The sequence below is a fragment of the Phyllobates terribilis genome, unplaced genomic scaffold, assembly GCF_046119375.1.
Source record: "Phyllobates terribilis strain yellow unplaced genomic scaffold, ASM4611937v1 Scaffold_7__3_contigs__length_470593459, whole genome shotgun sequence".
Classification (NCBI taxonomy): Eukaryota; Metazoa; Chordata; class Amphibia; order Anura; family Dendrobatidae; genus Phyllobates; species Phyllobates terribilis.
The window spans coordinates 152,730,462-152,758,292 of record NW_027362767.1 but is presented as its reverse complement, the minus strand read 5'-3'; the positions used below and the strand labels follow the sequence as shown (position 1 = coordinate 152,758,292).

At 48.1% G+C, this 27,831-nt stretch overlaps 1 protein-coding gene across 1 annotated transcript; it reads left to right on the top strand.

Annotated features, from left to right (window-relative positions):
• The first annotated feature begins 1,336 nt into the window (after positions 1–1,336).
• On the top strand, positions 1,337–19,438 carry LOC141155405 (ETS translocation variant 3-like protein). The gene is made up of 7 exons (XM_073642273.1): positions 1,337–1,434; positions 8,450–8,507; positions 9,527–9,575; positions 9,994–10,231; positions 18,204–18,384; positions 18,537–18,657; positions 18,890–19,438. Exons 3-7 carry the CDS (start codon positions 9,527–9,529, stop codon positions 19,378–19,380), a joined length of 1,080 nt encoding a protein of 359 aa, XP_073498374.1. The 5' UTR covers positions 1,337–1,434; positions 8,450–8,507; the 3' UTR covers positions 19,381–19,438.
• The last annotated feature ends 8,393 nt before the right edge of the window (positions 19,439–27,831 follow it).

The following is a 27,831-nucleotide window of genomic DNA, read 5'->3' as shown; positions in this document are numbered from 1 at the left end:
GACTCTTGTCAAAATAATTGCTATGTTGGATCAAGTACTGTGTCTTGGCTACTGTTTTACACAGAGGCCACAATACAGGTGTGAACAGAGCCTAAATTGTAATGGGAACACTTTTTATCTCATTGAATTCCTGCAGCTCATCTGCTCCTGTGTCCCCATAACATCGTTTCAGTCTCGGCTCTGGCCTTGTTCAACGTGCCACAATATGCCTCAAATTACTATCAACGGGTAGCTATGTCCCAACCACCCTTACCTGCCCAACATGCGCGTTATATCTAAGCATTTGTGTTTTCAGTGGTGAGAGTGGAGGATCCACCGCTGAACACCTCCTGTTATGCCACTGAAATTCAAAATGGCCGTTTTTTTGACCCTCAAACTTTCGTTGGAGGAAAGTTTGGAGGCCGCCTATACAATTAGATGGTTGGGCAGTTTAGTCAAAGTTGGCCAGTGTGGCCGACTTCTCAAAGGCCAGTTTAACATATCCAACACTCAGAGTACAGACCATGTGATCGGGACCGGCTGCGTGTCTTCTAATCTGTGCTCAACAGACTTGTAGGCCGCCGCTGAGTTTAGTTCTGGAGACCTGTGGCCTAAACTCAGAGGCTGGTTTCATGTGTCTAGAAATTTTGGACCATGCTCGAATCAGAACCCCCAGCCTGACCAACAGGTGTCCCTATTGGAGTCAGAAAGCTCAGGTCAGGAGACTAAGTGGTTATCTGGGTCTTCCTATCGGAGCATGGTCCATATTTAATGGACGTGTGAAACCAGCCTTGTGTATAGGGTCATCTAGTCTTCGCTGAGACAGTATGGACACGAATCCCCAGTATTGTGGTGCATGGACTTCTGGTGGTTCACCTGCCTAAAGCATTGGGATTGGCTATCACCGATTACCTAAAGTTACATTCTAGTTTGCACATCCGGACTTTAAGTTTTTCTTTTCCAGAGGAGCTGACTTTGAGAGGATGCCCTGTGTTGGTGTCGCACCAGTAGAGTGTGCAGGTGACATCCGATTAATTTCCTGACCACATCGCTCCAAAACAGTTTGTCAGCCCTAGGGCGATACAGGTTTAGAGCGCACAGAGCGTCAATGGGAATTAAAATGCGCCCTTACCCCCTGAGACAGACGGCAGTATGACAATCTAATAAATAGGAATTACGGGGCAGAGTATGAGGAGTCCTCCGATCAATACTGATTCAGGGCAAAGGGCCACCTGATAATGCAAGCGTTATATCCTTTATTATCCCAGTATCGCCGCTGCCTTACATTAAGGGTTAAAGTATCTGCCTCTGATCCCCACGCCGCTCCCCGGGGACTTGAACGCTGGGTTATCATTTTAAGTAACTCTAATGCAGCGTGTGATGGAAAGTGCCACTCGCTGGTGACAGACAGACCCTCGCAGAGCGAGCGAGACGCAGGACCGCGCACCTCCTAAGGTAAGACGCTGCTCCGCAGTCTGAACTGAGTGTCCTGTTTACAGGGTTAACAAAGTTTGGTTACCATTTAAAAAAAAAAAATGCATTGTAATATGTTTCCTGCAACTGAAAACTTGGTAAAATCTACTGGAAGGTCTGTTTTATTTTTTTTTTCTATTATTCTGACTATTTTATAGTTACCTATTTGTTTGTTTTTTGTTGTGTTTTTTTTAACTTCACATTCTGACAATTTTACTTTTATTCTATCTTATTTTTTATTGTATTTATTTTCTTATAAATAAAACTTTTTTTCTTCATTATTTTAATTGTTGTTTTATCACTTTTATATATATATTTTTTGTACACCTTTTGTATTCAGATCTATTGTTTTTGAAAAGCTAACGCTGTAGAGATCGCATATGTGGGATCATGGGTCATTGATATATACTGTTGTGTGTGTAATATGTATTCTACGCTGGTATGTGTAAAATATATATTACACATGTATATCTACATGCACACATACATTTGTATTACACGTGTATGTGTGTGTGTGTGTGTGTATATGTGTGTGTGTATATATATATATATATATTATATATATATTTTGTACTACATTTTGTTTGTATTCTAAACTTTCAAAATTAAAGAAAGGAAATACATTTTCTATAATTGTTGATTTTTTTTTTGATGCTCATGCAGTTGAGGTTCTAAATGAATAGCAATGCTGTCCGATAAGTGTGTAGAATATCACATACAGTGTTTATATTTTATTAATATCCTATTTTATATTGTAATATTAGATGAACATTGATATGATCTTTGCGTGTACATGTGAGATGAATATTGTGCTCTATAATTGATCCCGTCAGGATATTTTAGGCTCTAATTCCACTGAAGAAATAGGTCTGTAATGATTTCATTGTAAAAACAAAAAAAAGTGAAAGTGAATTTTTTTTATTTTTTTGGGCAAATTTTTAATAGAATGAAGACTACACGTTGCTAGTATAACATGGTCCGTACCCTGTATGAGGTCTGATGGACACAGCGAGGCCGAGCTTCATCCACAGCTGCAAATACAGAATGTGGAGGGGAAAGATCAGATGGGAAAGATTGGAGAAATGATTAGAAACCATCGGGCAGACATCACATCCAATCTCCATGTGTTATGTATTCTACATTTGTCTGATACTCGCACACGATATAAGGGATCCAGAGAAGATGTGGAATTAAGTGATATTGCCAGTCTGCCATATTCCATATGGATCGGAGCGTCAGTAATGGGAAGTGTCCAGAGTCCACAAGAACGGAGCCGAGCCCTACTGACTGCCCTGAAGAAAAACCCCCTTACCGGACCCGCGGCCCGAGACCTCCGGGGAGGGGTTTACTCTAACTGAGCCAAGCAAAATAACACTTCTCTAAGTGAGAGCGATTGCTAGTTAAGCGGGGGCGCGGCTTGTAATCTCATAACGTGGGACATAGCTAAGTATGTAAATGTTTGAGGGCTCACAAATTATTTTCCAACCCTATATGCGTTTTTCAGTACATTATTAAAAAGGTGAATTGGTGCCTCCTGGTTTAGGTACGAAGTGGTTCAGTCCTGATGAAGTGTGCTCACTGCGAAACGCGTGGACTAATATTCCAAATATTCCTGTCTCCTGCTCATCTCAGGACTGCAGGCAGAGCAGATTATTACTCACTTATTTCCAGTCTCACAAGTAAATTTGATAGCGAGCTCTTACCCTCACTTTTTGCTGCACACTTGTGCTCTTGCTTGGTCTCTCTCGGGCTCCCTCTTGTGGTCTCTCTCGGGCTCCCTCTTATGGTCTCTCTCGGGCTCTCTCTTGTGGTCTCTCTCGGGCTCCCTCTTGTGGTCTCTCTCGGGCTCCCTCTTGTGGTCTCTCTCGGGCTCCCTCTTGTGGTCTCTCTCGGGCTCCCTCTTGTGGTCTCTCCCGGGCTCCCTCTTGTGGTCTCTCTCGGGCTCCCTCTTATGGTCTCTCTCGGGCTGTCTCTTGTGGTCTCTCTCAGGCTCTCTGTTGCTTGGTCTCTCTCGGGCTCCCTCTTATGGTCTCTCTCGGGCTCCCACTTGTGGTCTCTCTCGGGCTCCCTCTTGTGGTCTCTCTCGGGCTCCCTCTTGTGGTCTCTCTCGGGCTCCCTCTTGTGGTCTCTCTCGGGCTCCCTCTTGTGGTCTCTCTCGGGCTCCCTCTTGTGGTCTCTCTCGGGCTCCCTCTTGTGGTCTCTCGCGGGCTCCCTCTTGTGGTCTCTTTCGGGGTCCCTCTTGTGGTCTCTTTCGGGCTCCCTCTTGTAGTCTCTCTCGGGCTCCCTCTTGTGGTCTCTCTCGGGCTCCCTCTTGTGGTCGCTCTCGGGCTACCTCTTGTGGTCGCTCTCGGGCTCACTCTCACTGTCTTTCACACTCTTACACTCTCTTTGTAATGTGCGCCTGCTCACTCTTATGTGCTTGTGCTCTCCCCTGCGCTCACTCCCTCCCACTATCTCTCTCCCTCTTACGCGCACACTCCCTCTTATGTTCTTGCTCCCACATCTTATCATACGGATTAGGGGACCCCTATTATAGATTTAGATACAGATCTGACTTCATTTCTTTTTGCCTGTGTCTGTGGTCTCTCTTGCGCCGTTTTGTTAATCATCACACCCTACTACAGTATTGTGCGCTCGCTTTCTTGCAGTGGTGTGCTTTCTTAAGCTTGCTTTCTCTCTTGTTCTCATCCTTTAATTCTTGAACACTCTTGAGCCGTCTAGTACACTCACATTTTCTCTCGTGCTTTCTTGTATTTGTTCTCTCATGGGCTTTCTCTGGGGCCGGCGCGGTCTCTGGGGCTGGCTCGCTCTTTCTCTGGGACTTACACTTTTATCTGGGGAGCATGCATTCTCTGGGGGTCGCGCTTTCTCTGGGGCTCACACTTTTTTTCTCTGGGGCTGGGGCTTTCTCTGGGGCTGGGGCTTTCTCTGGGGCTGGGGCTTTCTCTGGGGCTGGGGCTTTCTCTGGGGCTTGCTCGTTCTCTGGGGCTTGCTCGTTCTCTGGGGCTGGCTCGTTCTCTGGGGCTTGCTCGTTCTCTGGGGCTGGCTCGTTCTCTGGGGCTGGCTCGTTTTCTGGGGCTGGCTCGTTCTCTGGGGCTTGCTCGTTCTCTGGGGCTTGTTCGTTCTCTGGGGCCGGTGCTTTCTCTGGGGCCGGCTCGTTCTCTGGGGCCGGCTCGTTCTCTGGGGCTCGCACGTTCTCTTTTATGTTTTTACTTCTACTTCTTATACAGGTCAAGGGGCTCCCATCATAGATTTGCATACAGATCTGGCTTCCTTTCCTTTTGCTTATATGCAGGTCTACGGTTAGGAATCGTGCCTTGGCCTTTTGCAGGACACGTGGGTCAGATATATATACCACCCAATTAACTCAATGGAAACTGTAAATCTGCAGCTATGAGCTCCCCCTAGTGGTGACATCAGCGGGCTGGATATTGGACATGAAGCAAGGATGCTGCCTATTGTGGCTTCCTTGAATCTTTAGTCTGCTGGGAATGTGTATTCACAGTAAATAGAGAAGTGTTAAGCACAAGAGCTCACACTCTGTCTCCGCATCCCAGGAGACTATCCCTCTTTCCATGGTCCTGCCATGCATTGCTCCCGTCTGTCGCCTTCAGACGACCTTCCTGATGTTTTCTTACCTCATTAAGGATTTCTTGTTTGGCTTACAAAGCATTTTTTAAACTCCATTTCCCCTAGAGACACAAAGCGAGGAAATGTAGGGGAGTCAGCGGTGGGGAGCGCAGGACACAACGCAGGAGCGGTGTATTAATTGTCATCAGCCGGAGCCAAGAGTACACGGGCATGGATGCCCCGGGAATTCCCAGCATAACATACAGTAGGTGTTGTAGTGCAGCCTTGGCTCCGATATAAGGTTATTTATATCCACAGCATTAATGCACTGACGTCACCCGGCCAAAATAGAAATACACTTATTTATGGCTCAGAATGACAACGCCGTTATCAGGTCACTGAGGTCATCCTGAGCCGCAACACAAAGACACAATCTCTAAAAATAACCAACAAAAGTGCTTATATTCCTATACAGGAGGCAATATAATATCAGTTATATTCTCATACACAGGGGGCAGTATTATAGTAGATATATTCTCATACACAGGGGGCAGTATTATAGTAGTTATATTATTGTACATAGGGGGCAGTATTATAGTAGTTATATTCTTGTACATAGGGGGCAGTATTATAGTAGATATATTCTCATACACAGGGGGCAGTATTATAGTAGTTATATTATTGTACATAGGGGGCAGTATTATAGTAGTTATATTCTTGTACATAGGGGGCAGTATTATAGTAGTTATATTCTTGTACATAGGGGGCAGTATTATAGTAGTTATATTCTTGTACATGGGGGCAGTATTATAGTAGTTATATTCTTGTACATAGGGGGCAGTATTATAGTAGTTATATTCTTGTACATAGGAGCAGTATTATAGTAGTTATATTCTTGTACACAGGGAGCAGTATTATAGTAGTTATATTCTTGTACACAGGAGCAGTATTATAGTAGTTATATTCTTTTACATAGGGTGCTGTATTATAGTAGTTATATTCTTGTACATAGGAGCAGTATTATAGTAGTGATATTCTTGTACATAGGAGCAGTATTATAGTAGTTATATTCTTGTACATAGGGGGCAGTATTATAGTAGTTATATTCTTGTACATAGGGGGCAGTATTATAGTAGTTATATTCTTGTACATAGGGGGCAGTATTATAGTAGTTATATTCTTGTACATAGGGGGCAGTATTATAGTAGTTATATTCTTGAGCATAGAGGCAGTATTATAGTAGTTATATTCTTGTACATAGGAGCAGTATTATAGTAGTTATATTCTTGTACATAGGGGGCAGTATTATAGTAGTTATATTCTTGAACATAGAGGCAGTATTATAGTAGTTATATTCTTGTACATAGGAGCAGTATTATAGTAGTTATATTCTTGTCCATAGGGGGCAGTATTATAGTAGTTATATTCTTGTACATAGGGACCAGTGTTATAGTAGTTATATTCTTGTACATAGGAGCAGTATTATAGTAGTTATATTCTTGTACATAGGAGCAGTATTATAGTAGTTATATTCTTGTACATAGGGGGCAGTATTATAGTAGTTATATTCTTGAACATAGAGGCAGTATTATAGTAGTTATATTCTTGTACATAGGAGCAGTATTATAGTAGTTATATTCTTGTCCATAGGGGGTAGTATTATAGTAGTTATATTCTTGTACATAGAGGGCAGTATTATAGTAGTTATATTCTTGTCCATAGGGGGTAGTATTATAGTAGTTATATTCTTGTACATAGAGGGCAGTATTATAGTAGTTATATTCTTGTACATAGGAGCAGTATTATAGTAGTTATATTCTTGTACATAGGGGGCAGTATTATAGTAGTCATATTCTTGTACATAGGAGCAGTATTATAGTAGTTATATTCTTGTACATAGGGGGCAGTATTATAGTAGTTATATTCTTGTACACAGGGGCAGTATTATAGTAGTTATATTCTTGTACATAGGAGCAGTATTATAGTAGTTATATTCTTGTACATAGGAGGCAGTATTATAGTAGTTATATTCTTGTACATAGGGAGCAGTATTATAGTAGTTATATTCTTGTACATAGGGGGCAGTATTATAGTAGATATATTCTTGTACATAGGGGGCAGTATTATAGGAGTAACTTTCTTTCTTAATTTTGCCTACAAATCTATAGTAGTTTTCTCTGCCAAATCCGGTGTGTTCATTAGTACCCTCCCAGAATCCTTTATGCCCAGTCTGTTCTGTCTCCCATAATCCTCTTGGCCTAATAGCATTAAACAGCTTTAAACAAACAAGAGCATTGACCTCCGCTATGAGTTTTATTAGGCGGGGAAGGGCCAATCGCCTGTGATGATCCCGGTTGTCCCCCATGAGGGAATTAATGAGCTTGGCCTGAGATTTACAGGGATGAAGTGAAGTAGGAGCGGGGACTTATCTCTGACAGTGCCTTGTCTGTTTGCTTGGCGCTATCCTTCCTGAGACCCTTCCCAGCCTTTAATGCTGCCGACTGAAGAATAATCCATCTTTTCAGTTTGCTTAGTGTAATAGCTCATTGAGAAAATCACGGCTGGGATTAAAGTCTTGAGACAAAGATGAAAATCCAATCCTGGAATGTGGCCCTACTAAATATGAAGAAGATACCCATGCCGTACAGCATTGTGTTGTAATGTTTTGATTTTCATTGTTTTAAATCTGACAATACCTTTAATTAAAACGTAACCTTACCCTTTAAAGAAGACCAATCACTTGCTATAATTATGTATTTTTTTTGTACCTGGTGTAAATGCCGCTGTTCTCCTGAATCCGGCAATGTTTTTCTTTTGTTCCTGCGCCTCTCTGTTCCTGAGATATGGCCCCTTATTTCCTGTGTACAAACCTAGTCTTCTTGGCCAACTGGGCGTGGTATGATTTGAGGACAACACCCACTTGTAAATAAGATTAGATTTATACACAGGGAAGAAGAGGCCATATCTCAGGAACGGAGCGGCGCAGGAAAACGAGAAAAACATCGCCGGATTCAGGAGAACAGCGGCGTTTACACCAGGATAAAATATTACTTATTTACGACGAGTGACGACTCCAGTTTTAAGGAGAAATGTGGTTCAGCCCCACATCTAGCATTTTATGACTTACTCCAGAATGTCTTCTAATCTGGCATCTGTCGGATCCTACAGTGGATTGTGTGTTGTACCACGTGACGATAGCCGCGATTCTAATGAATTTGCCATTTACAATTTCCTTGAGTTAAATATCCTCCAACAAATGAGATTAAACTAATGATATGTTGGTGAGAAGATAAAAAATGGTGAATCCAAAATCTCCTTAAATCCATGTTTAAGCCTGGTGTAACTTACGTCTTATTTTGGGTCAGATAAGCAGATAAGGGTGGAAGCCCCCTCTCTGCGTTCTCCGCTCATCTTATATATCTGGCAGGTTTTATGGAAGTGACTCTACTGGTGGATGCAGCCATAGTCCTCCCTCGTGGCTCTGAGTAAGTAGCAATGTCTCGGCTGCCTTTCTTGTTTTTTTAATTTGTTTTTAGAACTTCAATTATATATATATATATATTTTTTTTTTATTAAAATGATGGTTTGACTATAATAATCATTAGTATTTTTTTTTTTTATCTACTGTGTTTTTTATTCTTATTTAAAGTTTGAATCTGTATTTGTTATACAAAAAATATATATTAACGGACCAGAAATGATTCTTTTTTGCCTGTCTACTTCTACTTATTGTAATGTGTAGTATGATGCATACAATGTGTTTTTCTACTTTTTTATTTTTTTTATTTTTGTTTTTAGTCCTAAAATACAAAATATAAATGTTCAATTTTGCTTAATAAATAATTGATAAGAAATAAAATGAAACCGGTTTTGGAATTTAAAAAGAACTTCAACTGATTTTATCCTACCGTATTCCATCTGGAAAAGTATATGTAATAAAGAACAATATCCAATCTATTTCATGATGAAGAAGGATACTTTTTTATTAGAATTTTATTATATTGTATCTTGTATATTTTATAATTTTATCATTTATTATATTTTATATTTTTTATAATTTATCTTAATTTGTATTTTATTATATTATTGTTACTTTTATATTTTATGATTTCTTTTTTTTTTTATATATAAAGATTTACCCCCCCCCCCCCCAAAAAAAAAGAGAGAAACCCGGACCAGTCTGGATCCTCGCTGTGTGTTAAGTGGATCTCGCAGGCCCGGGATAAATGCTTATTAATGGGACCTTGCGCATTTATTTTTTATATGTCGATTTCGCTCTCTGATTTCTATGCTTTATAATTAGGTGTCACTCAGTTAATTAGGGTTTTTAACGTTATGGGAATCTGAAACCTGATGTTTAACCCCTTTTTTGTTGGAATTACTGGCGGTCTAAGCTTAGGAGTCCCATACAGTAGTATACAGTTCTCCCATCAGAAGAGCTCACTGACCGATTCTCAGTTAACTCATTCCGGAGTGTGTGGACTCTCCCCTTTTTCTTTCGCAGATGGATAGGATGCATTGTGGATGTGTCTCCAATTCTTACTGGATACCAGGTATGGACACTGCAATCCTCAAATAAGTACACCCCACATCTCCCAGCCTCCCCAGTGCTCTTGGTACATCAGTACAGAGCAAGGTTTGTCTGGTTGAATGAGATGTTGCAAACCTTGCTCTGCACTGATGAGCAGCTAGGACAGAGACTGCTGGCTTGGCTAATACTCCTATACATATTGAAGTAGAATATTCACTGTATAGTTGCTGGAGCCACTAGGTGGCACCGATAAGAGTTTTCTTTCTGTCCAGGAGGGAAATAGTTTGCATATTTTTTCCCATGGTGCATTGCCATATCAGTTGGTCTCCTTAAAGATGTCGGGGGAGGTGGGGGGGAGAGAGAGGGAGTATCGCTAGCTCTGTCTTCCATGCTTGGTGGGAGACTGATCTAGGGACGTCTGCGGTTCCCGTCTCCTCCAGGGTTGGCGTTCCCGGACTGGGCATACAAGGCGGAGTCCAGCCCGGGCTCGCGGCAGATCCAGCTATGGCACTTCATCCTGGAGCTGCTGCAGAAGGAGGAGTTCCGTCACGTCATCGCCTGGCAGCAGGGGGAGTATGGAGAGTTCGTCATCAAGGACCCCGACGAGGTGGCCCGGCTGTGGGGCCGCAGGAAGTGCAAGCCGCAGATGAACTACGACAAGCTCAGCCGGGCGCTCCGGTAAGAGAACCAAGGGAGGGGTCTCCGGTAAGAGAGCGGGGAGGGGTCTTCGGTAAGAGAGCGGGGAGGGGTCTCCGGTAAGAGAGCAGGGAGGGGTCTCCGGTAAGAGAGCGGGGAGGGGTCTCCGGTAAGAGAGCGGGGAGGGGTCTCCGGTAAGGGACCAAGGGAGAGGTCTATCGTAAGGGAACCAGGGGAGGGGGTCTCCGGTAAGGGAACCAGGGGAGGGGGTCTCCAGTAAGGGAACCAGGGGAAGGGGTCTACGGTAAGGGAGCTGGGAGGGTGGGGTCTCCGATAAGGGAGCTGGGGGTGAGGAGGGGGATGTCTGGTCTGTAAGGAAATGCCCCAAACATAGAAAATAAGGGGTGCAGAAATCTGACCTAAGGAACTCTGGGGAGCTCCACTTCTGATGTGATGGATGATGTGGGGGAGCTCCGCTTCTCTGATGTGATGGATGATGTGGGGGAGCTCTGCTTCTCTGCTGTGATGGATGACGTGGGGGAGCTCCGCTTCTCTGCTGTGATGGATGATGTGGGGGAGCTCCGCTTCTGCTGTAATGGATGATATGGGGGAGCTACGCTTCTCTGATGTGATGGATGATATGGGGGAGCTCCGCTTCTCTGCTGTGATGGATGATATGGGGGAGCTCTGATTCTCTGATGTGATGGATGATGTGGGGAGCTCCGCTTCTACTGTAATGGATGATATGGGGAGCTCCGCTTCTCTGATGTGATGGATGATATGGGGGAGCTCTGCTTCTCTGATGTGATGGATGATGTGGGGGAGCTCCGCTTCTCTGCTGTGATGGATGATGTAGGGGAGCTCTGCTTCTCTGCTGTGATGGATGATGTGGGGGAGCTCCGCTTCTGCTGTAATGGATGATATGGGGGAGCTCTGCTTCTCTGCTGTGATGGATGATGAGGGGGAGCTCCGCTACTCTGCTGTGATGGATGATGTGGGGGAGCTCCGCTTCTCTGATGTGATGTATGATGTGGGGGAGCTCTGCTTCTCTGCTGTGATGGATGATGTGGGGGAGCTCCGCTTCTCTGATGTGATGTATGATGTGGGGGAGCTCTGCTTCTCTGCTGTGATGGATGATGTGGGGGAGCTCTGCTTCTCTGATGTGATGAATGATGTGGGGGAGCTCCGCTTCTCTGCTGTGATGGATGATGTGGGGGAGCTCCGCTTCTCTGATGTGATGGATGACGTGGGGGAGCTCCGCTTCTCTGCTGTGATGGATGATGTGTGGGAGCTCCGCTTCTGCTGTAATGGATGATATGGGGGAGCTCTGCTTCTCTGCTGTGATGGATGATGAGGGGGAGCTCCGCTTCTCTGCTGTGATGGATGATGTGGGGGAGCTCCGCTTCTCTGATGTGATGTATGATGTGGGGGAGCTCTGCTTCTCTGCTGTGATGGATGATATGGGGGAGCTCTGCTTCTCTGATGTGATGGATGACGTGGGGGAGCTCTGCTTCTCTGCTGTGATGGATGATGTGGGGGAGCTCCGCTTCTGCTGTAATGGATGAAATGGGGAAGCTCCGCTTCTCTGATGTGAAGGATGATATGGGAGAGCTCCGCTTCTCTGCTGTGATGGATGATATGGGGGAGCTCTGCTTCTCTGATGTGATGGATGATGTGGGGGAGCTCCGCTTCTGCTGTAATGGATGATATGGGGGAGCTCCGCTTCTCTGATGTGATGGATGATATGGGGGAGCTCTGCTTCTCTGATGTGATGGATGATGTGGGGGAGCTCCGCTTCTGCTGTAATGGATGATATGGGGGAGCTCTGCTTCTCTGATGTGATGGATAATGTGGGGGAGCTCCGCTTCTCCTGTAATGGATTATATGGGGGAGCTCCGCTTCTCTGATGTGATGGATGATATGGGGGAGCTCCGCTTCTCTGCTGTGATGGATGATATGGGGGAGCTCTGATTCTCTGCTGTGATGGATGATGTGGGGGAGCTCTGCTTCTCTGCTGTGATGGATGATGTGGGGGAGCTCCGCTTCTGCTGTAATGGATGATATGGGGGAGCTCCGCTTCTCTGATGTGATGGATGATGTGGGGGAGCTCTGCTTCTCTGCTGTGATGGATGATGTGGGGGAGCTCCGCTTCTGCTGTAATGGATGATATGGGGGAGCTCCGCTTCTCTGCTGTGATGGATGATGTGGGGGAGCTCTGCTTCTCTGCTGTGATGGATGATGTGGGGGAGCTCCGCTTCTCTGCTGTGATGGATGATGTGGGGGAGCTCTGCTTCTCTGCGGTGATGAATGATGTGGGGGAGCTCTGCTTCTCTGCTGTGATGGATGATATTGGGGAGCTCCGCTTCTCTGCTGTGATGGATGATGTGGGGGAGCTCTGCTTCTCTGCTGTGATGGATGATGTGGGGGAGCCCCTCTTCTCTGCTGTGATGGATGATGTGGGGGAGGTCCGCTTCTCTGCTGTGATGGATGATGTGGGGGAGCTCTGCTTCTCTGCTGTGATGGATGATGTGGGGGAGCACTGCTTCTCTGCGGTGATGGATGATGTGGGGGAGCTCCGCTTCTCTGCTGTGATGGATGATGTGGGGGAGCTCCGCTTCTCTGCTGTGATGGATGATGTGAGGGAGCTCCTCTTCTCTGCTGTGATGGATGATGTGGGGGAGCTCCGCTTCTCTGCTGTGGTGGGGGAGCTTCGCTTCTCTGCGGTGATGGATGATGTGGGGGAGCTCTGCTTCTCTGCTGTGATGGATGATGTGGGGGAGCTCTGCTTCTCTGCTGTGATGGATGATGTGGGGGAGCTCTGCTTCTCTGCTGTGATGGATGATGTGGGGGAGCTCTGCTTCTCTGCTGTGATGGATGATGTGGGGGAGCTCCGCTTCTCTGCTGTGATGGATGATGTGGGGGAGCTCCGCTTCTCTGCTGTGATGGATGATGTGAGGGAGCTCCTCTTCTCTGCTGTGATGGATGATGTGGGGGAGCTCCGCTTCTCTGCGGTGATGGATGATGTGGGGGAGCTCTGCTTCTCTGCTGTGATGGATGATGTGGGGGAGCTCTGCTTCTCTGCTGTGATGGAGGATGTGGGGGAGCTCCGCTTCTCTGCTGTGATGGATGATGTGGGGGAGCTCCGCTTCTCTGCTGTGATGGATGATGTGGGGGAGCTCCGCTTCTCTGCTGTGGTGGGGGAGCTCCACTTCTCTGCTGTGATGGATGATGTGGGGGAGCTCCGCTTCTCTGCTGTGATGGATGATGTGGGGGAGGTCTGCTTCTCTGCTGTGATGGATGATGTGGGGGAGCTCTGCTTCTCTGCGGTGATGGATGATGTGGGGGAGCTCCGCTTCTCTGCTGTGATGGATGATGTGAGGGAGCTCCGCGTCTCTGCTGTGGTGGGGGAGCTTCGCATCTCTGCTGTGATGGATGATGTGGGGGAGCTCCGCTTCTCTGCGGTGATGGATGATGTGGGGGAGCTCCGCTTCTCTGCTGTGATGGATGATGTGGGGGAGCTCCGCTTCTCTGCTGTGATGGATGATGTGGGGGAGCTCTGCTTCTCTGCTGTGATGGATGATGTGGGGGAGCCCCGCTTCTCTGCTGTGATGGATGATGTGGGGGAGCTCTGCTTCTCTGCTGTGATGGATGATGTGGGGGAGCTCTGCTTCTCTGCTGTGATGGATGATGTGGGGGAGCTCCGCTTCTCTGCTGTGATGGATGATGTGGGGGAGCTCTGCTTCTCTGCTGTGATGGATTATGTGGGGGAGCTCCACTTCTCTGCTGTGATGGATGATGTGGGGGAGCTCTGCTTCTCTGCTGTGATGGATGATGTGGGGGAGCTCTGCTTCTCTGCTGTGATGGATGATGTGGGGGAGCTCCGCTTCTCTGCTGTGATGGATGATGTGGGGGAGCTCTGCTTCTCTGCTGTGATGGATGATGTGGGGGAGCTCCGCTTCTCTGCTGTGATGGATGATGTGGGGGAGCTCTGCTTCTCTGCTGTGATGGATGATGTGGGGGATCTCCGCTTCTCTGCTGTGATGGATGATGTGGGGGAGCTCTGCTTCTCTGCTGTGATGGATGATGTGGGGGAGCTCTGCTTCTCTGCTGTGATGGATGATGTGGGGGAGCTCTGCTTCTCTGCGGTGATGGATGATGTGGGGGAGCTCCGCTTCTCTGCTGTGATGGATGATGTGGGGGAGCTCCGCGTCTCTGCTGTGGTGGGGGAGCTTCGCTTCTCTGCTGTGATGGATGATATGGGGGAGCTCCGCTTCTCTGCTGTGATGGATGATATGGGGGAGCTCCGCTTCTCTGCTGTGATGGATGATGTGGGGGAGCTCCGCTTCTCTGCTGTGATGGATGATATGGGGGAGCTCCGCTTCTCTGCTGTGATGGATGATGTGGGGGAGCTCTGCTTCTCTGCTCTGATGGATGATGTGGGGGAGCTCTGCTTCTCTGCTCTGATGGATGATGTGGGGGAGCTCTGCTTCTCTGCTGTGATGGATGATGTGGGGGAGCTCCGCTTCTCTGCTGTGATGGATAATGTGGGGGAGCTCTGCTTCTCTGCTGTGATGGATGATGTGGGGGAGCTCCGCTTCTCTGCTGTGATGGATGATGTGGGGGAGCTCTGCTTCTCTGCGGTGATGAATGATGTGGGGGAGCTCTGCTTCTCTGCTGTGATGGATGATATTGGGGAGCTCCGCTTCTCTGCTGTGATGGATGATGTGGGGGAGCTCTGCTTCTCTGCTGTGATGGATGATGTGGGGGAGCCCCTCTTCTCTGCTGTGATGGATGATGTGGGGGAGGTCCGCTTCTCTGCTGTGATGGATGATGTGGGGGAGCTCTGCTTCTCTGCTGTGATGGATGATGTGGGGGAGCACTGCTTCTCTGCGGTGATGGATGATGTGGGGGAGCTCCGCTTCTCTGCTGTGATGGATGATGTGGGGGAGCTCCGCTTCTCTGCTGTGATGGATGATGTGAGGGAGCTCCTCTTCTCTGCTGTGATGGATGATGTGGGGGAGCTCCGCTTCTCTGCTGTGGTGGGGGAGCTTCGCTTCTCTGCGGTGATGGATGATGTGGGGGAGCTCTGCTTCTCTGCTGTGATGGATGATGTGGGGGAGCTCTGCTTCTCTGCTGTGATGGATGATGTGGGGGAGCTCTGCTTCTCTGCTGTGATGGATGATGTGGGGGAGCTCTGCTTCTCTGCTGTGATGGATGATGTGGGGGAGCTCCGCTTCTCTGCTGTGATGGATGATGTGGGGGAGCTCCGCTTCTCTGCTGTGATGGATGATGTGAGGGAGCTCCTCTTCTCTGCTGTGATGGATGATGTGGGGGAGCTCCGCTTCTCTGCGGTGATGGATGATGTGGGGGAGCTCTGCTTCTCTGCTGTGATGGATGATGTGGGGGAGCTCTGCTTCTCTGCTGTGATGGAGGATGTGGGGGAGCTCCGCTTCTCTGCTGTGATGGATGATGTGGGGGAGCTCCGCTTCTCTGCTGTGATGGATGATGTGGGGGAGCTCCGCTTCTCTGCTGTGGTGGGGGAGCTCCACTTCTCTGCTGTGATGGATGATGTGGGGGAGCTCCGCTTCTCTGCTGTGATGGATGATGTGAGGGAGCTCCGCTTCTCTGCTGTGGTGGGGGAGCTCCGCTTCTCTGCTGTGATGGATGATGTGGGGGAGCTCTGCTTCTCTGCTGTGATGGATGATGTGGGGGAGCTCTGCTTCTCTGCTGTGATGGAGGATGTGGGGGAGCTCCGCTTCTCTGCTGTGATGGATGATGTGGGGGAGCTCCGCTTCTCTGCTGTGATGGATGATGTGGGGGAGCTCCGCTTCTCTGCTGTGGTGGGGGAGCTCCACTTCTCTGCTGTGATGGATGATGTGGGGGAGCTCCGCTTCTCTGCTGTGATGGATGATGTGAGGGAGCTCCGCTTCTCTGCTGTGGTGGGGGAGCTCCGCTTCTCTGCTGTGATGGATGATGTGGGGGAGCTCCGCTTCTCTGCTGGATGATGTGGGGGAGCTCCGCGTCTCTGCTGTGATGGATGATGTGGGGGAGCTCCGCTTCTCTGCTGTGATGGATGATGTGGGGGAGCTCCGCTTCTCTGCTGTGTTGGATGATGTCGGGGAGCTCCGCTTTTCTGCGGTGATGGATGATGTGGGGGAGCTCCGCTTCTCTGCTGGATGATGTGGGGGAGCTCCGCTTCTCTGCTGTGATGGATGATGTGGGGGAGCTCCGCTTCTCTGCGGTGATGGATGAGATGGGGGAGCTCCGCTTCTCTGCTGTGATGGATGATGTGGGGGAGCTCTGCTTCTTTGCTGTGATGGATGATGTGGGGGAGCTCCGCTTCTCTGCTGTGATGGATGATGTCGGGGAGCTCCGCTTCTCTGCTGTGATGGATGATGTCGGGGAGCTCCGCTTTTCTGCGGTGATGGATGATGTGGGGGAGCTCCACTTCTCTGCTGGATGATGTGGGGGAGCTCCGCTTCTCTGCTGTGATGGATGATGTGGGGGAGCTCCGCTTCTCTGCTGTGATGGATGATGTGGGGGAGCTCTGCTTCTCTGCTGTGATGGATGATGTGGGGGAGCACCGCTTCTCTGCTGGATGATGTGGGGGAGCTCCGCGTCTCTGCTGTGATGGATGATGTGGGGGAGCTCCGCTTCTCTGCTGTGATGGATGATGTGGGGGAGCTCCGCTTCTCTGCTGTGATGGATGATGTCGGGGAGCTCCGCTTTTCTGCGGTGATGGATGATGTGGGGGAGCTCCGCTTCTCTGCTGGATGATGTGGGGGAGCTCCGCTTCTCTGCTGTGATGGATGATGTGGGGGAGCTCCGCTTCTCTGCGGTGATGGATGAGATGGGGGAGCTCCGCTTCTCTGCTGTGATGGATGATGTGGGGGAGCTCTGCTTCTTTGCTGTGATGGATGATGTGGGGGAGCTCCGCTTCTCTGCTGTGATGGATGATGTCGGGGAGCTCCGCTTTTCTGCGGTGATGGATGATGTGGGGGAGCTCCGCTTCTCTGCTGGATGATGTGGGGGAGCTCCGCTTCTCTGCTGTGATGGATGATGTGGGGGAGCTCCGCTTCTCTGCGGTGATGGATGAGATGGGGGAGCTCCGCTTCTCTGCTGTGATGGATGATGTGGGGGAGCTCTGCTTCTTTGCTGTGATGGATGATGTGGGGGAGCTCCGCTTCTCTGTTGTGATGGATGATGTCGGGGAGCTCCGCTTCTCTGCTGTGATGGATGATGTCGGGGAGCTCCGCTTTTCTGCGGTGATGGATGATGTGGGGGAGCTCCACTTCTCTGCTGGATGATGTGGGGGAGCTCCGCTTCTCTGCTGTGATGGATGATGTGGGGGAGCTCCGCTTCTCTGCTGTGATGGATGATGTGGGGGAGCTCTGCTTCTCTGCTGTGATGGATGATGTGGGGGAGCACCGCTTCTCTTCTGGATGATGTGGGGGAGCTCCGCTTCTCTGCTGTGATGGATGATGTGGGGGAGCTCCGCTTCTCTGCTGGATGATGTGGGGGAGCTCCGCTTCTCTGCTGGATGATGTGGGGGAGCTCCGCTTCTCTGCTGGATGATGTGGGGGAGCTCCGCTTCTCTGCTGTGATGGATGATGTGGGGGAGCTCCGCTTCTCTGCTGTGATGGATGATGTGGGGGAGCTCCGCTCCTCTGCTGTGATGGATGATGTGGTGGAGCTCTGCTTCTCTGATGGATGATGTGGGGGAGCTCCGCTTCTCTGCTGTGATGGATGATGTGGGGGAGCTCTGCTTCTCTGCTGTGATGGATGATGTGGTGGAGCTCTGCTTCTCTGATGGATGATGTGGGGGAGCTCCGCTTCTCTGCTGTGATGGATGATGTGGGGGAGCTCTGCTTCTCTGCTGTGATGGATGATGTGGTGGAGCTCTGCTTCTCTGATGGATGATGTGGGGGAGCTCCGCTTCTCTGCTGTGATGGATGATGTGGAGGAGCTCCGCTTCTCTGCGTGGCACTTGCTGATTCGTACATTTTGTGCTCAGATATTACTACAACAAGAGGATTCTGCACAAGACGAAGGGGAAGCGCTTTACCTACAAGTTTAACTTCAGTAAGCTGATCTTTGTGAACTACCCCCTGTGGGACATGCGAGGTCCTCCGCCCACGGTGCTGGGGAGCGGTGCATGTCGTGCAGCTGCGCTGCCATCTGGTGTTCAGCGGGAGGTAAAGCACTTATATTATGCATCTTTATTTCACAATCTTTTTAATGACCTGTTGAAAAACTACAACTCCCAGCATGGCGCTGGTTGGTGATCACATGATTGCTGGATGATGGGGGTTGCTCAGGACATCTGTGATTTTTTCCTTCTTTTCAGGTTTTACATAACACCCTCCTCGCACACAAGCTGTTGGCCGACCAGATCGCCTGCTGCAGACTTCTCCAGAATCCAGTGGATCATGACAGCAGCTCGCACAAGAAGACGATGGCCGTGGGCAGTAAGTCTGAACAGCTCCATGCGATTAGCTGATCCTCTGTTGTTCCTCCTGGAAATTTTTAAGGGGCATCTACTAGTTGGCATCTGACGCTGCCCGATCTGTCCTTACAGTGCGGGTGATATGCCGCTTTAACAAAGGAAAGATTGGGGGTTGGCCTTTAATTTCTAGGAGGGGTAAGATAGGAACGGCAGAAGAATATGATTTTTTTGGTAATTTACCCTCTCTTACCCAGGGCATAGCGTCATGCCAACTTCATGCTTCCCTGGCACCTGTTGTAACTTTGGAAGTAGCGGGCACCTGTACATGCCAGCCGCATCCTCCCAGCATGGCACTGAGTTACCTCTTCACCCCAGTCGGTCGCTCTACTCGCCCTCTCAAGTTCTACCCGGCACAACCGAGTGGCAGCTGTGTGCCAACCGCCTGATCCACCAAAGCCAAGTGCTCCACAGAGGACTGCACAGCCGGGCGCCCGGAGGAAATCTGCTCCATCCCTATCTGGGGCACAAGGCCGTGCCCTCCATAGACGACATCCATGCGCTGACACCACCATCTGACGTAAAGCCAGATCCTGAGAGCCAGCTCAGGGCGTTAGACAAGATCCAAGACGTGGCCGACCCCCCAAAGATGTGTCTGAGCCACGACGGGAGTTGTAAGCTGTACCCTCCTCCTGGCATTGAGCACATGAACCTCAGCAGTAAGACCTGGCTGCTGAAACCCGCCTAAATACTTAGCGCCATCTGGTGTTCAGGACTTGCAGTTCCATGAAACTCTGGTATCGCTGCAGATAAGCTGACTATACATAGGGCTGCGCTTCCCCGCTGGCTGTATATAGATTATACCGACCAAAAGTTTGGACACACCTTCTTATTTAAAGATTTTTCTGTATTTTCATGACTATGAAAATTGTACATTCACACTGAAGGCATCAAAACTATGAATTACCACATGTGGAATTATATACTTAACAAAAAAGTGTGAAACAACTGAAAATATGTCTTATATTCTAGGTTCTTCAAAGCAGCCACCTTTTGCTTTGATGACTGCTTTGCACACTCTTGGCATTCTCTTGATGAGCTTCAAGAGGTAGTCACCGGAAATGGTCTTCACTTCACAGGTGTGCCCTGTCAGGTTTAATAAGTGGGATTTCTTGCCTTATAAATGGAGTTGGGACCTTCAGTTGTGTTGTGCAGAAGTCAGGTGGATACACAGCTGATAGTCCTACTGAATAGACTGTTAGAATTTGTATTATGGCAAGAAAAAAGCAGCTAAGTAAAGAAAAACAAGTGGCCATCATTACTTTAAGAAATGAAGGTCTGTCAGTGCGAAAAATTGGGCAAAGTGTCCCCAAGTGCAGTTGCAAAAACCATCAAGCGCTACAAAGAAACTGGCTCACATGAGGAAAGGAAGACCAAGAGTCACCTTTGCTTCTGAGGATAAGTTTATCCGAGTCACCAGCCTCAGAAATCGCAGGTTAACAGCAGCTCAGATTAGCGACCAGGTCAATGCCACACAGAGGTCTAGCAGCAGACACATCTCTACAACAACTGTTAAGAGGAGACTTTGTGCAGCAGGCCTTCATGGTAAAATAGCTGCTAGGAAACCACGGCTAAGGACAGGCAACAAGCAGAAGAGACTTGTTTGGGCTAAAGAACACAAGGAATGGGCATTAGACCAGTGGAAATCTGTGCTTTGCTCTGATGAGTCCAAATTTGAGATCTTTGGTTCCAACCACCGTGTCTTTGTGCGACGCAGTAAAGGTGAATGGATGGACTCTACATGCCTGGTTCCCACCGTGAAGCGTGGAGGAGGAGGTGTGATGGTGTGGGGGTGCTTTGCTGGTGACACTGTTGGGGATTTATTCAAAATTGAAGGCATACTGAACCAGCATGGCTACCACAGCATCTTGCAGCGGCATGCTATTCCATCCGGTTTGCGTTTAGTTGGACCATCATTTATTTTTCAACAGGACAATGACCCCAAACACACCTCCAGGCAGTGGCGTACCGCCAATGGCGGCAGGCCACACGACTGCTATGGGACCGTGAGACGGGGGAGCCCCATAGCAGTCCAGGGGCGGACATACTGCCGCAGGTGCAGCTTCTCCCTGCTCGCGGAGGGCAGGGAGCGATTCCTGCAGCTCCGCTGCTGACAGGACAGAATGGCAGCGGAGCTGCAGAGATCCGTCCTCTGCTTCCGGCCCGCCGCTTCCTCCCTCACACAGGCACGCGCTGCTTGATGATGTCATCATGCAGCATGGGCCTGTGTGAGGGAGGAAGTTGCTGACAACAAGGTTGCTGTGGCCTGCGGGGGAACGGGCACAGAGGTAAGTGTTTTTTTTTTTTTTTTTACTGAAACGCTGGGGAGGGGAGGTGGGGGAGAGAAATGTTGGGGATGGTGGGGCTGGGGAGAGCAATAATGGGGCTGATGGGGCTGGGGAGAGCAATGATGGGGCTGGGGAGAGCAATGATGGGGCTGGGGAGAGCAATGATGGGGCTGGGGAGAGCAATAATGGGGCTGGGGAAGAGCAATGCTGGGGCTGGGGAAAGCAATAATGGGAGTTATGGGACTGAAGAGAGCAATAATGGGGCTAGGGAGAGCAATGATGGGCCTGGGGAGAGCAATTATGGGGCTGGGGAGAGCAATAATAGGGCTGGGGAGAGCAGTGATGGGGCTGGGGAAAGCAATAATGGGGCTTGGGAAGAGCAATGCTGGGGCTGGGGAAAGCAATAATGGGAGTTATGGGACTGGGGAGAGCAATGATGGGGCTGGGGAGAGCAATTATGGGGCTGGGGAGAGCAATAATAGGGCTGGGGAGAGCAATGATGGGGCTGGGGAAAGCAATAATGGGAATGATGGGGCTGGAGAGAGCAATGATGGGGCTGGGGAGAGCAATTATGGGGCTGGGGAGAGCAATAATAGGGCTGGGGAGATCAGTGATGGAGCTGGGGAAAGCAATAATGGGACTGATGGGGCTGGGGAGAGCAATGATGGAGATGGTGAGGATGGGGAGAACAATGATAGGGATGGTGGAGATGGGGAGAGCAATGACGGGTTGCCGGGAGAGAGAAATGATGGAGGTACTGGGTGAGAGAAATGATCGGGGGTGCTGGGACAGAGCAATGATGGGGGTGCTGGGACAGAGCAATGATGGGGGTGCTAGGAGAGAGCAATGATGGGGGTGCTTGTATATTTTACATGTGCACATAGCCTTACAGTTAATTTGGGAGAGTCACAGAGACTGAATAATTTATATTATTGGCCAGTGGCGATTATAATTAATGGGGGGCACAGTGCTGCTAATCACTTTATATTTTGATTACTAAGTGGCTAATAGTATATTAATGGGGGGGTACATATCTGTATTTGAGAACGCAGAGTGAGGAAGACACATTTATATATACAATATATGTGACCTTGTTATTATCTAGGCTGGAGATCATCATGACAAGACGAGACGTGGCTGTGAGATGTCGACATGAAGGTCCGACCAGATGGAGAAGAAGCAGCAGAAACCGTCTCTGATCAGATGAGACGTCAGCGGTAAGTGCCTGGATGTAAATATTATTCTGTATCTGCACTGTGTGACTTGGCTTGATAATGTTACATGTAAAATCCCTTAGGCTGCATTCTCACATTTGTGTGTAATGTCAGATTTTTTTTATCGGATGGTCCACGGACTCGTAGAGTTTTATAGATCCATTCACACATCCATGAAAATCACGGATCTGAGAATGAGATCTGTGAGCGTCAGAGAATGTCCTGTTCTGATCCGATTTTGAGGATTAGAATAGGACATGCTCAATGTGTCTGTAAAACAGGGCAGCACACCGACACTGCGCACAGATGCAGGAATGTAACCATATTATGTACAGCATACTCCCTTAGTATATAGTATACTCGCTTATTATGTATTGCGCCATCCTTTGTTATATAGTTTTATCTTTTATTATGTATAACACCCTCCCTTATTACCTACCATCCTCTTTAGCTCTAGGTCTCACAGTTGGGGGATCATACTGTGTTGGAGTCAGCATACTTTGCCCTGGGAGTTGAGGTGGGGTACAGTAGGGTCATTATACTACGCATGTGGAGGAATTCACCATGGGGGTATCATACTGTGTTTGGGGGCACTTTTGTTGGCATCATACTTTATGGGCAATGAAAGAGGGATCTAGGACGTCAGCAGGAGGAAAATTACTATGTAAAGGCTGGAAAGTTGTGAGATCTGATCTTTGGTGACCCCGACAATTATTTACATTTTTTTTTGGGGGGGTGGGGGGCCTAATTGCAACTTCTGCAATGGGGCCCCAAGATTCCTGTGTACGCCCCTGCCTCCAGGCTGTGTAAGGGCTATTTGACCAAGAAGGAGAGTGATGGGGGGCTACGCCAGATGACCTGGCCTCCACAGTCACCAGACCTGAACCCAATCCAGATGGTTTGGGGTGAGCTGGACCGCAGAGTGAAGGCAAAAGGGCCAACAAGTGCTAAGCATCTCTGGGAACTCCTTCAAGATTGTTGGAAGACCATTTCCGGTGACTACCTCTTGATGCTCATCAAGAGAACGCCAAGAGTGTGCAAAGCAGTCATCAAAGCAAAAGGTGGCTACTTTGAAGAACCTAGAATATAAGACATATTTTCAGTTGTTTCACACTTTTTTGTTAAGTATATAATTCCACATGTGTTAATTCATAGTTTTGATGCCTTCAGTGTGAATGTACAATTTTCAAAGTCATGAAAATACAGAAAAATCTTTAAATGAGAAGGTGTGTCCAAACTTTTGGTCTGTACTGTAGATTTGTCCCATCAATGTGAATAAACCCTACTCTAAAAAAAAAAAAAAAAAAAGAAATCCTACATTTTATGAATTTACTTTGGCCCCATACTAACATACAAGTTGGCAGTCTCAAAGACGACGCCCAATGTTTGTCCTACGTTTTCTAACTTGTCCTATGTTTTCCATCCGACCCAGATCGTCATAACAGCTTCTTCCAGCCATAACTATTGTGTGCACCATCTCCACCTATTACCTACCTACAAAAACTCCTTTCTGGGCCTGATGATGTCCTGCTAGACACTACTAATATCTCCAAGACAGTGTTGATTCATCATTGTGTTTCCCCTTTATATAAACCAATAATGCCCAGACTGCCCACCTAACAGATAAAATTACACAGCACACAGCAGGAGCACATTTATAAGATTATCTCAGCACAGGAACATTTTATTTTAACATATCAAATTCTGGAAGTTATTATTATTCCAAGGTCTATTGATTAACATGTGTTTTTTTTTTTGTGGGACAACCCCTTTAATGAGTACTAATGCCCACAATACCACCTTAAAGGGGATGTCCACTACTGAATTACACTCTGAAGGAATACTGAGAGGTGCAGACGATCTGTGGCTGTTGATTAGCTGCAATGATTACGAAATATGACCATACACCGTGATTACTGGGAGGTACATCATCACCACTGCTGGCTCTGCGCTGGTCCAAAAGGTATGTTAATTTTTTTATTTTATTCTGGGGTACTTGAGCAGTTAATAAAAAAAAACAAAAAACCTATAAGGGACAATTCTTTTTAAATATTAATAATTATGCCCCAAAGGATCCCTCAAACTAGAAATTCCCTTATTAAAAGATATAATGTACCTGAGTCCCAGACCAACAGATACCTCCTCTTTTTAGTTAGGTAACAAGCTCTCTCATTGGACCTTAGAATAAGCTCACTGCTAGATTCTCAGTTAACTCATTCTGAAGCTAGCAATAGACAGTGCAACACAAAAGCTATAGCATGCAAACAGTGCAACATTTTTAATGAATCTAAATATTTTTACCCTCCAAAAATGTATTCAAGGTAAAAAACAAAAAAAGTTTAAGATAATTAAAGGGACAACTCCATTAAAGGCAATACAATATATATATATATTCCTTTTGCATAAAAAAGACCCATCACTAAAAGGTTATGTTCCTGATTGGATTTCATTGGTGTACTTAAAGGATCTACGTGGTGGGGAAAAAATTAAAGTGGCATTGAAAATAATATTCAGGACTCTTATCTTTTAGGCAATAACAAGCCTCTCCTGCTTTGCAGGACCCTGTCTGTCTTAACACTTTATTGGGATCCCTGTAATACATACTTTCTCCTGTGGTGGCGCTGCTGGGATATTGAATAGTTAATGCGAGGTTCATTCATAGATTGGGTGATCGCTTGGTTTGGTTGTGATCAGTTTATTGCTGGGAGACTCAGAGCCAGAAAGCCTCGTCCAAAGGGAGAAACTCTCATCATCTGCTTCTCTTATTCCTCCTCCTGCAAATGTGAAACGTTTCTCATATAGAAAGAATCTGCAGTGAGTCCTACACAAAGCACAGGGGGGCGCTCTCATGTCTGCACCCAGAGGAATCTATTACTGACCCTCAGCATTAAAGCAATGTACACAGTGACTGCACCAGCAGACTAGTGAGTGCAGCTCTGGAGTATAATACAGGAGGTAACTCAGGATCAGTAATGTAATGTATGTACACAGTGACTGCACCAGCAGAATAGTGAGTGCAGCTCTGGAGTATAATACAGGATGTAACTCAGGATCAGTAATGTAATGTATGTACACAGTGACTGCACCAGCAGAATAGTGAGCGCAGCTCTGGGGTATAATACAGGATGTAACTCAGGATCAGTACAGGATCAGTAATGTAATGTATGTACACAGTGACTACACCCGCAGACTAGTGAGTGCAGCTCTGGGGTATAATACAGGAGGTAACTCAGGATCAGTAATGTAATGTATGTACACAGTGACTGCACCAGCAGACTAGTGAGTGCAGCTCTGGAGTATAATACAGGATGTAACTCAGGATCAGTAATATATGTACACAGTGACTGCACCAGCAGAATAGTGAGTGCAGCTCTGGAGTATAATACAGGAGGTAACTCAGGATCAGTAATGTAATGTATGTACACAGTGACTGCACCAGCAGAATAGTGAGTGCAGCTCTGGAGTATAATACAGGATGTAACTCAGGATCAGTACAGGATCAGTAATGTAATGTATGTACACAGTGACTGCACCAGCAGAATAGTGAGTGCAGCTCTGGAGTATAATACAGGATGTAACTCAGGATTAGTAATGTAATGTATGTACACAGTGACTGCACCAGCAGAATAGTGAGTGCAGCTCTGGAGTATAATACAGGAGGTAACTCAGGATCAGTAATGTAATGTATGTACACAGTGACTGCACCAGCAGAATAGTGAGTGCAGCTCTGGAGTATAATACAGGATGTAACTCAGGATCAGTACAGGATCAGTAATGTAATGTATGTACACAGTGACTACACCCGCAGAATAGTGAGTGCAGCTCTGGAGTATAATACAGGAGGTAACTCAGGATCAGTACAGGATCAGTAATGTAATGTATGTACACAGTGACTGCACCAGCAGAATAGTGAGTGCAGCTCTGGAGTATAATACAGGATGTAACTCAGGATTAGTAATGCAATGTATGTACACAGTGACTGCACCAGCAGAATAGTGAGTGCAGCTCTGGAGTATAATACAGGAGGTAACTCAGGATCAGTACAGGATCAGTAATGTAATGTATGCACACAGTGACTCCACCAGCAGAATAGTGAGTGCAGCTCTGGAGTATAATACAGGATGTAACTCAGGATCAGTAATGTAATGTATGTGCACAGTGACTGCACCAGCAGAATAGTGAGTGCAGCTCTGGAGTATAATACAGGATGTAACTCAGGATCAGTAATGTAATGTATGTGCACAGTGACTGCACCAGCAGAATAGTGAGTGCAGCTTTGGAGTATAATACAGGATGTAACTCAGGATCAGTAATGTAATGTATGTGCACAGTGACTGCACCAGCAGCATACTGGGTGCAGCTCTGATCAGCTGCTAGTCAGTGTGGTGATTGCGGGTGTGGTGGCTGCAGATCCTGCTGTGTGCTCCTGATCTCTGAGAAACCAACACCTCTCCACCTGGGGACCTGCTTTCTCTCTTTCCCAGGGAGGGAGCGGGTTTCTGGGATGAGTGATGGAGCCAAGTCCCAGGCTTGGCTTCACGAACCAGGCCGGCGGGGGGCAGAAGAAACCAGCAACCGGCCTGCACATCAGAGGACTCGGGGGTGAGACGCTGCACCAGGAGTCGCAGCAATGTGGCTCCTACTCCCCCCGGGATTGTGGAGACCCCCAGAAGCCGCAAGGCTTCCAGCATGGAGGAAAAGCCTGACAGCAGCGTGCAAGATGGCTCTCCTTCCGGAGGAAAGCTGAGTGCTCACGGAGGTGAGGCCGACCTCCCTGAGGGGGAATGGGCGCTGCAGGGACCCCGGGAGTCTGTGTCCACCTATGCCTCCCGGGTCATGATCCGCCTCCGTGAGTATGAAGATGCCAGTAAGCTCATCAGGAGGCTCCGGGAGGAGCTGCGCTGCACAAGCGCCAAAGCTGCAGGGGCCTCCAAACAGAGCAAGGCTAAACTCCAGGCCGAGGTAAAGCGACTGACCAGCGAGATTCACCTGCTGGAACTGAGGAAAGCCACCATCAGGGAGCAGAGTGGTCATTTCAAAGAAAAACTTATAAATGAAGACCGCTACAGAGAAATGGCTGATACCAGAGAGCAAAGGCAGATAGGGCTGCATCCTGAGAGCCAGGTGGATGATGAGAGTGATGATGACCAGCAGCAAGCCCCACCTGGCAGCCTGCAAAGTCACCCGCAGGCTACGTGCAGCGAGCTCCCTGCAGGACAGGCGACAGTGACATCCGGTCGCAGTTCTGCTGGCTCTGGGGAGGACAGTGACAGCAGCGGCCAGGGAGGGGCGCTAATGGCGGAGATTAAGCTCCTGGAGTCCCCAGTGTGCCTCCAAAACTTCCATCTTGGTGACGATCTACCAGAAGAGGCACCTGGGGGCCACAAAAAGGCAAAGAAGACCAAGCCAAGGCTGCAGGAAGCGGTAAGATACGTATATGCCCCCCTCCCTGTACCCCCTGAGTCGGCGGCAGGCTCAGCTCACTGTATAAGCCCCGTTGCCCAGCCCAGCCCGGGTTCTGCTGTGGATCCGGTGCAAAGGCGCGGGGAGATTACAGAGCGCGGTAGTGAGGCGCAGAGCTCCGTCTCTGCTTGTAGTAGCGGGGACGCAGCAGGAGGTGCATCAGCCGAGAGGCTG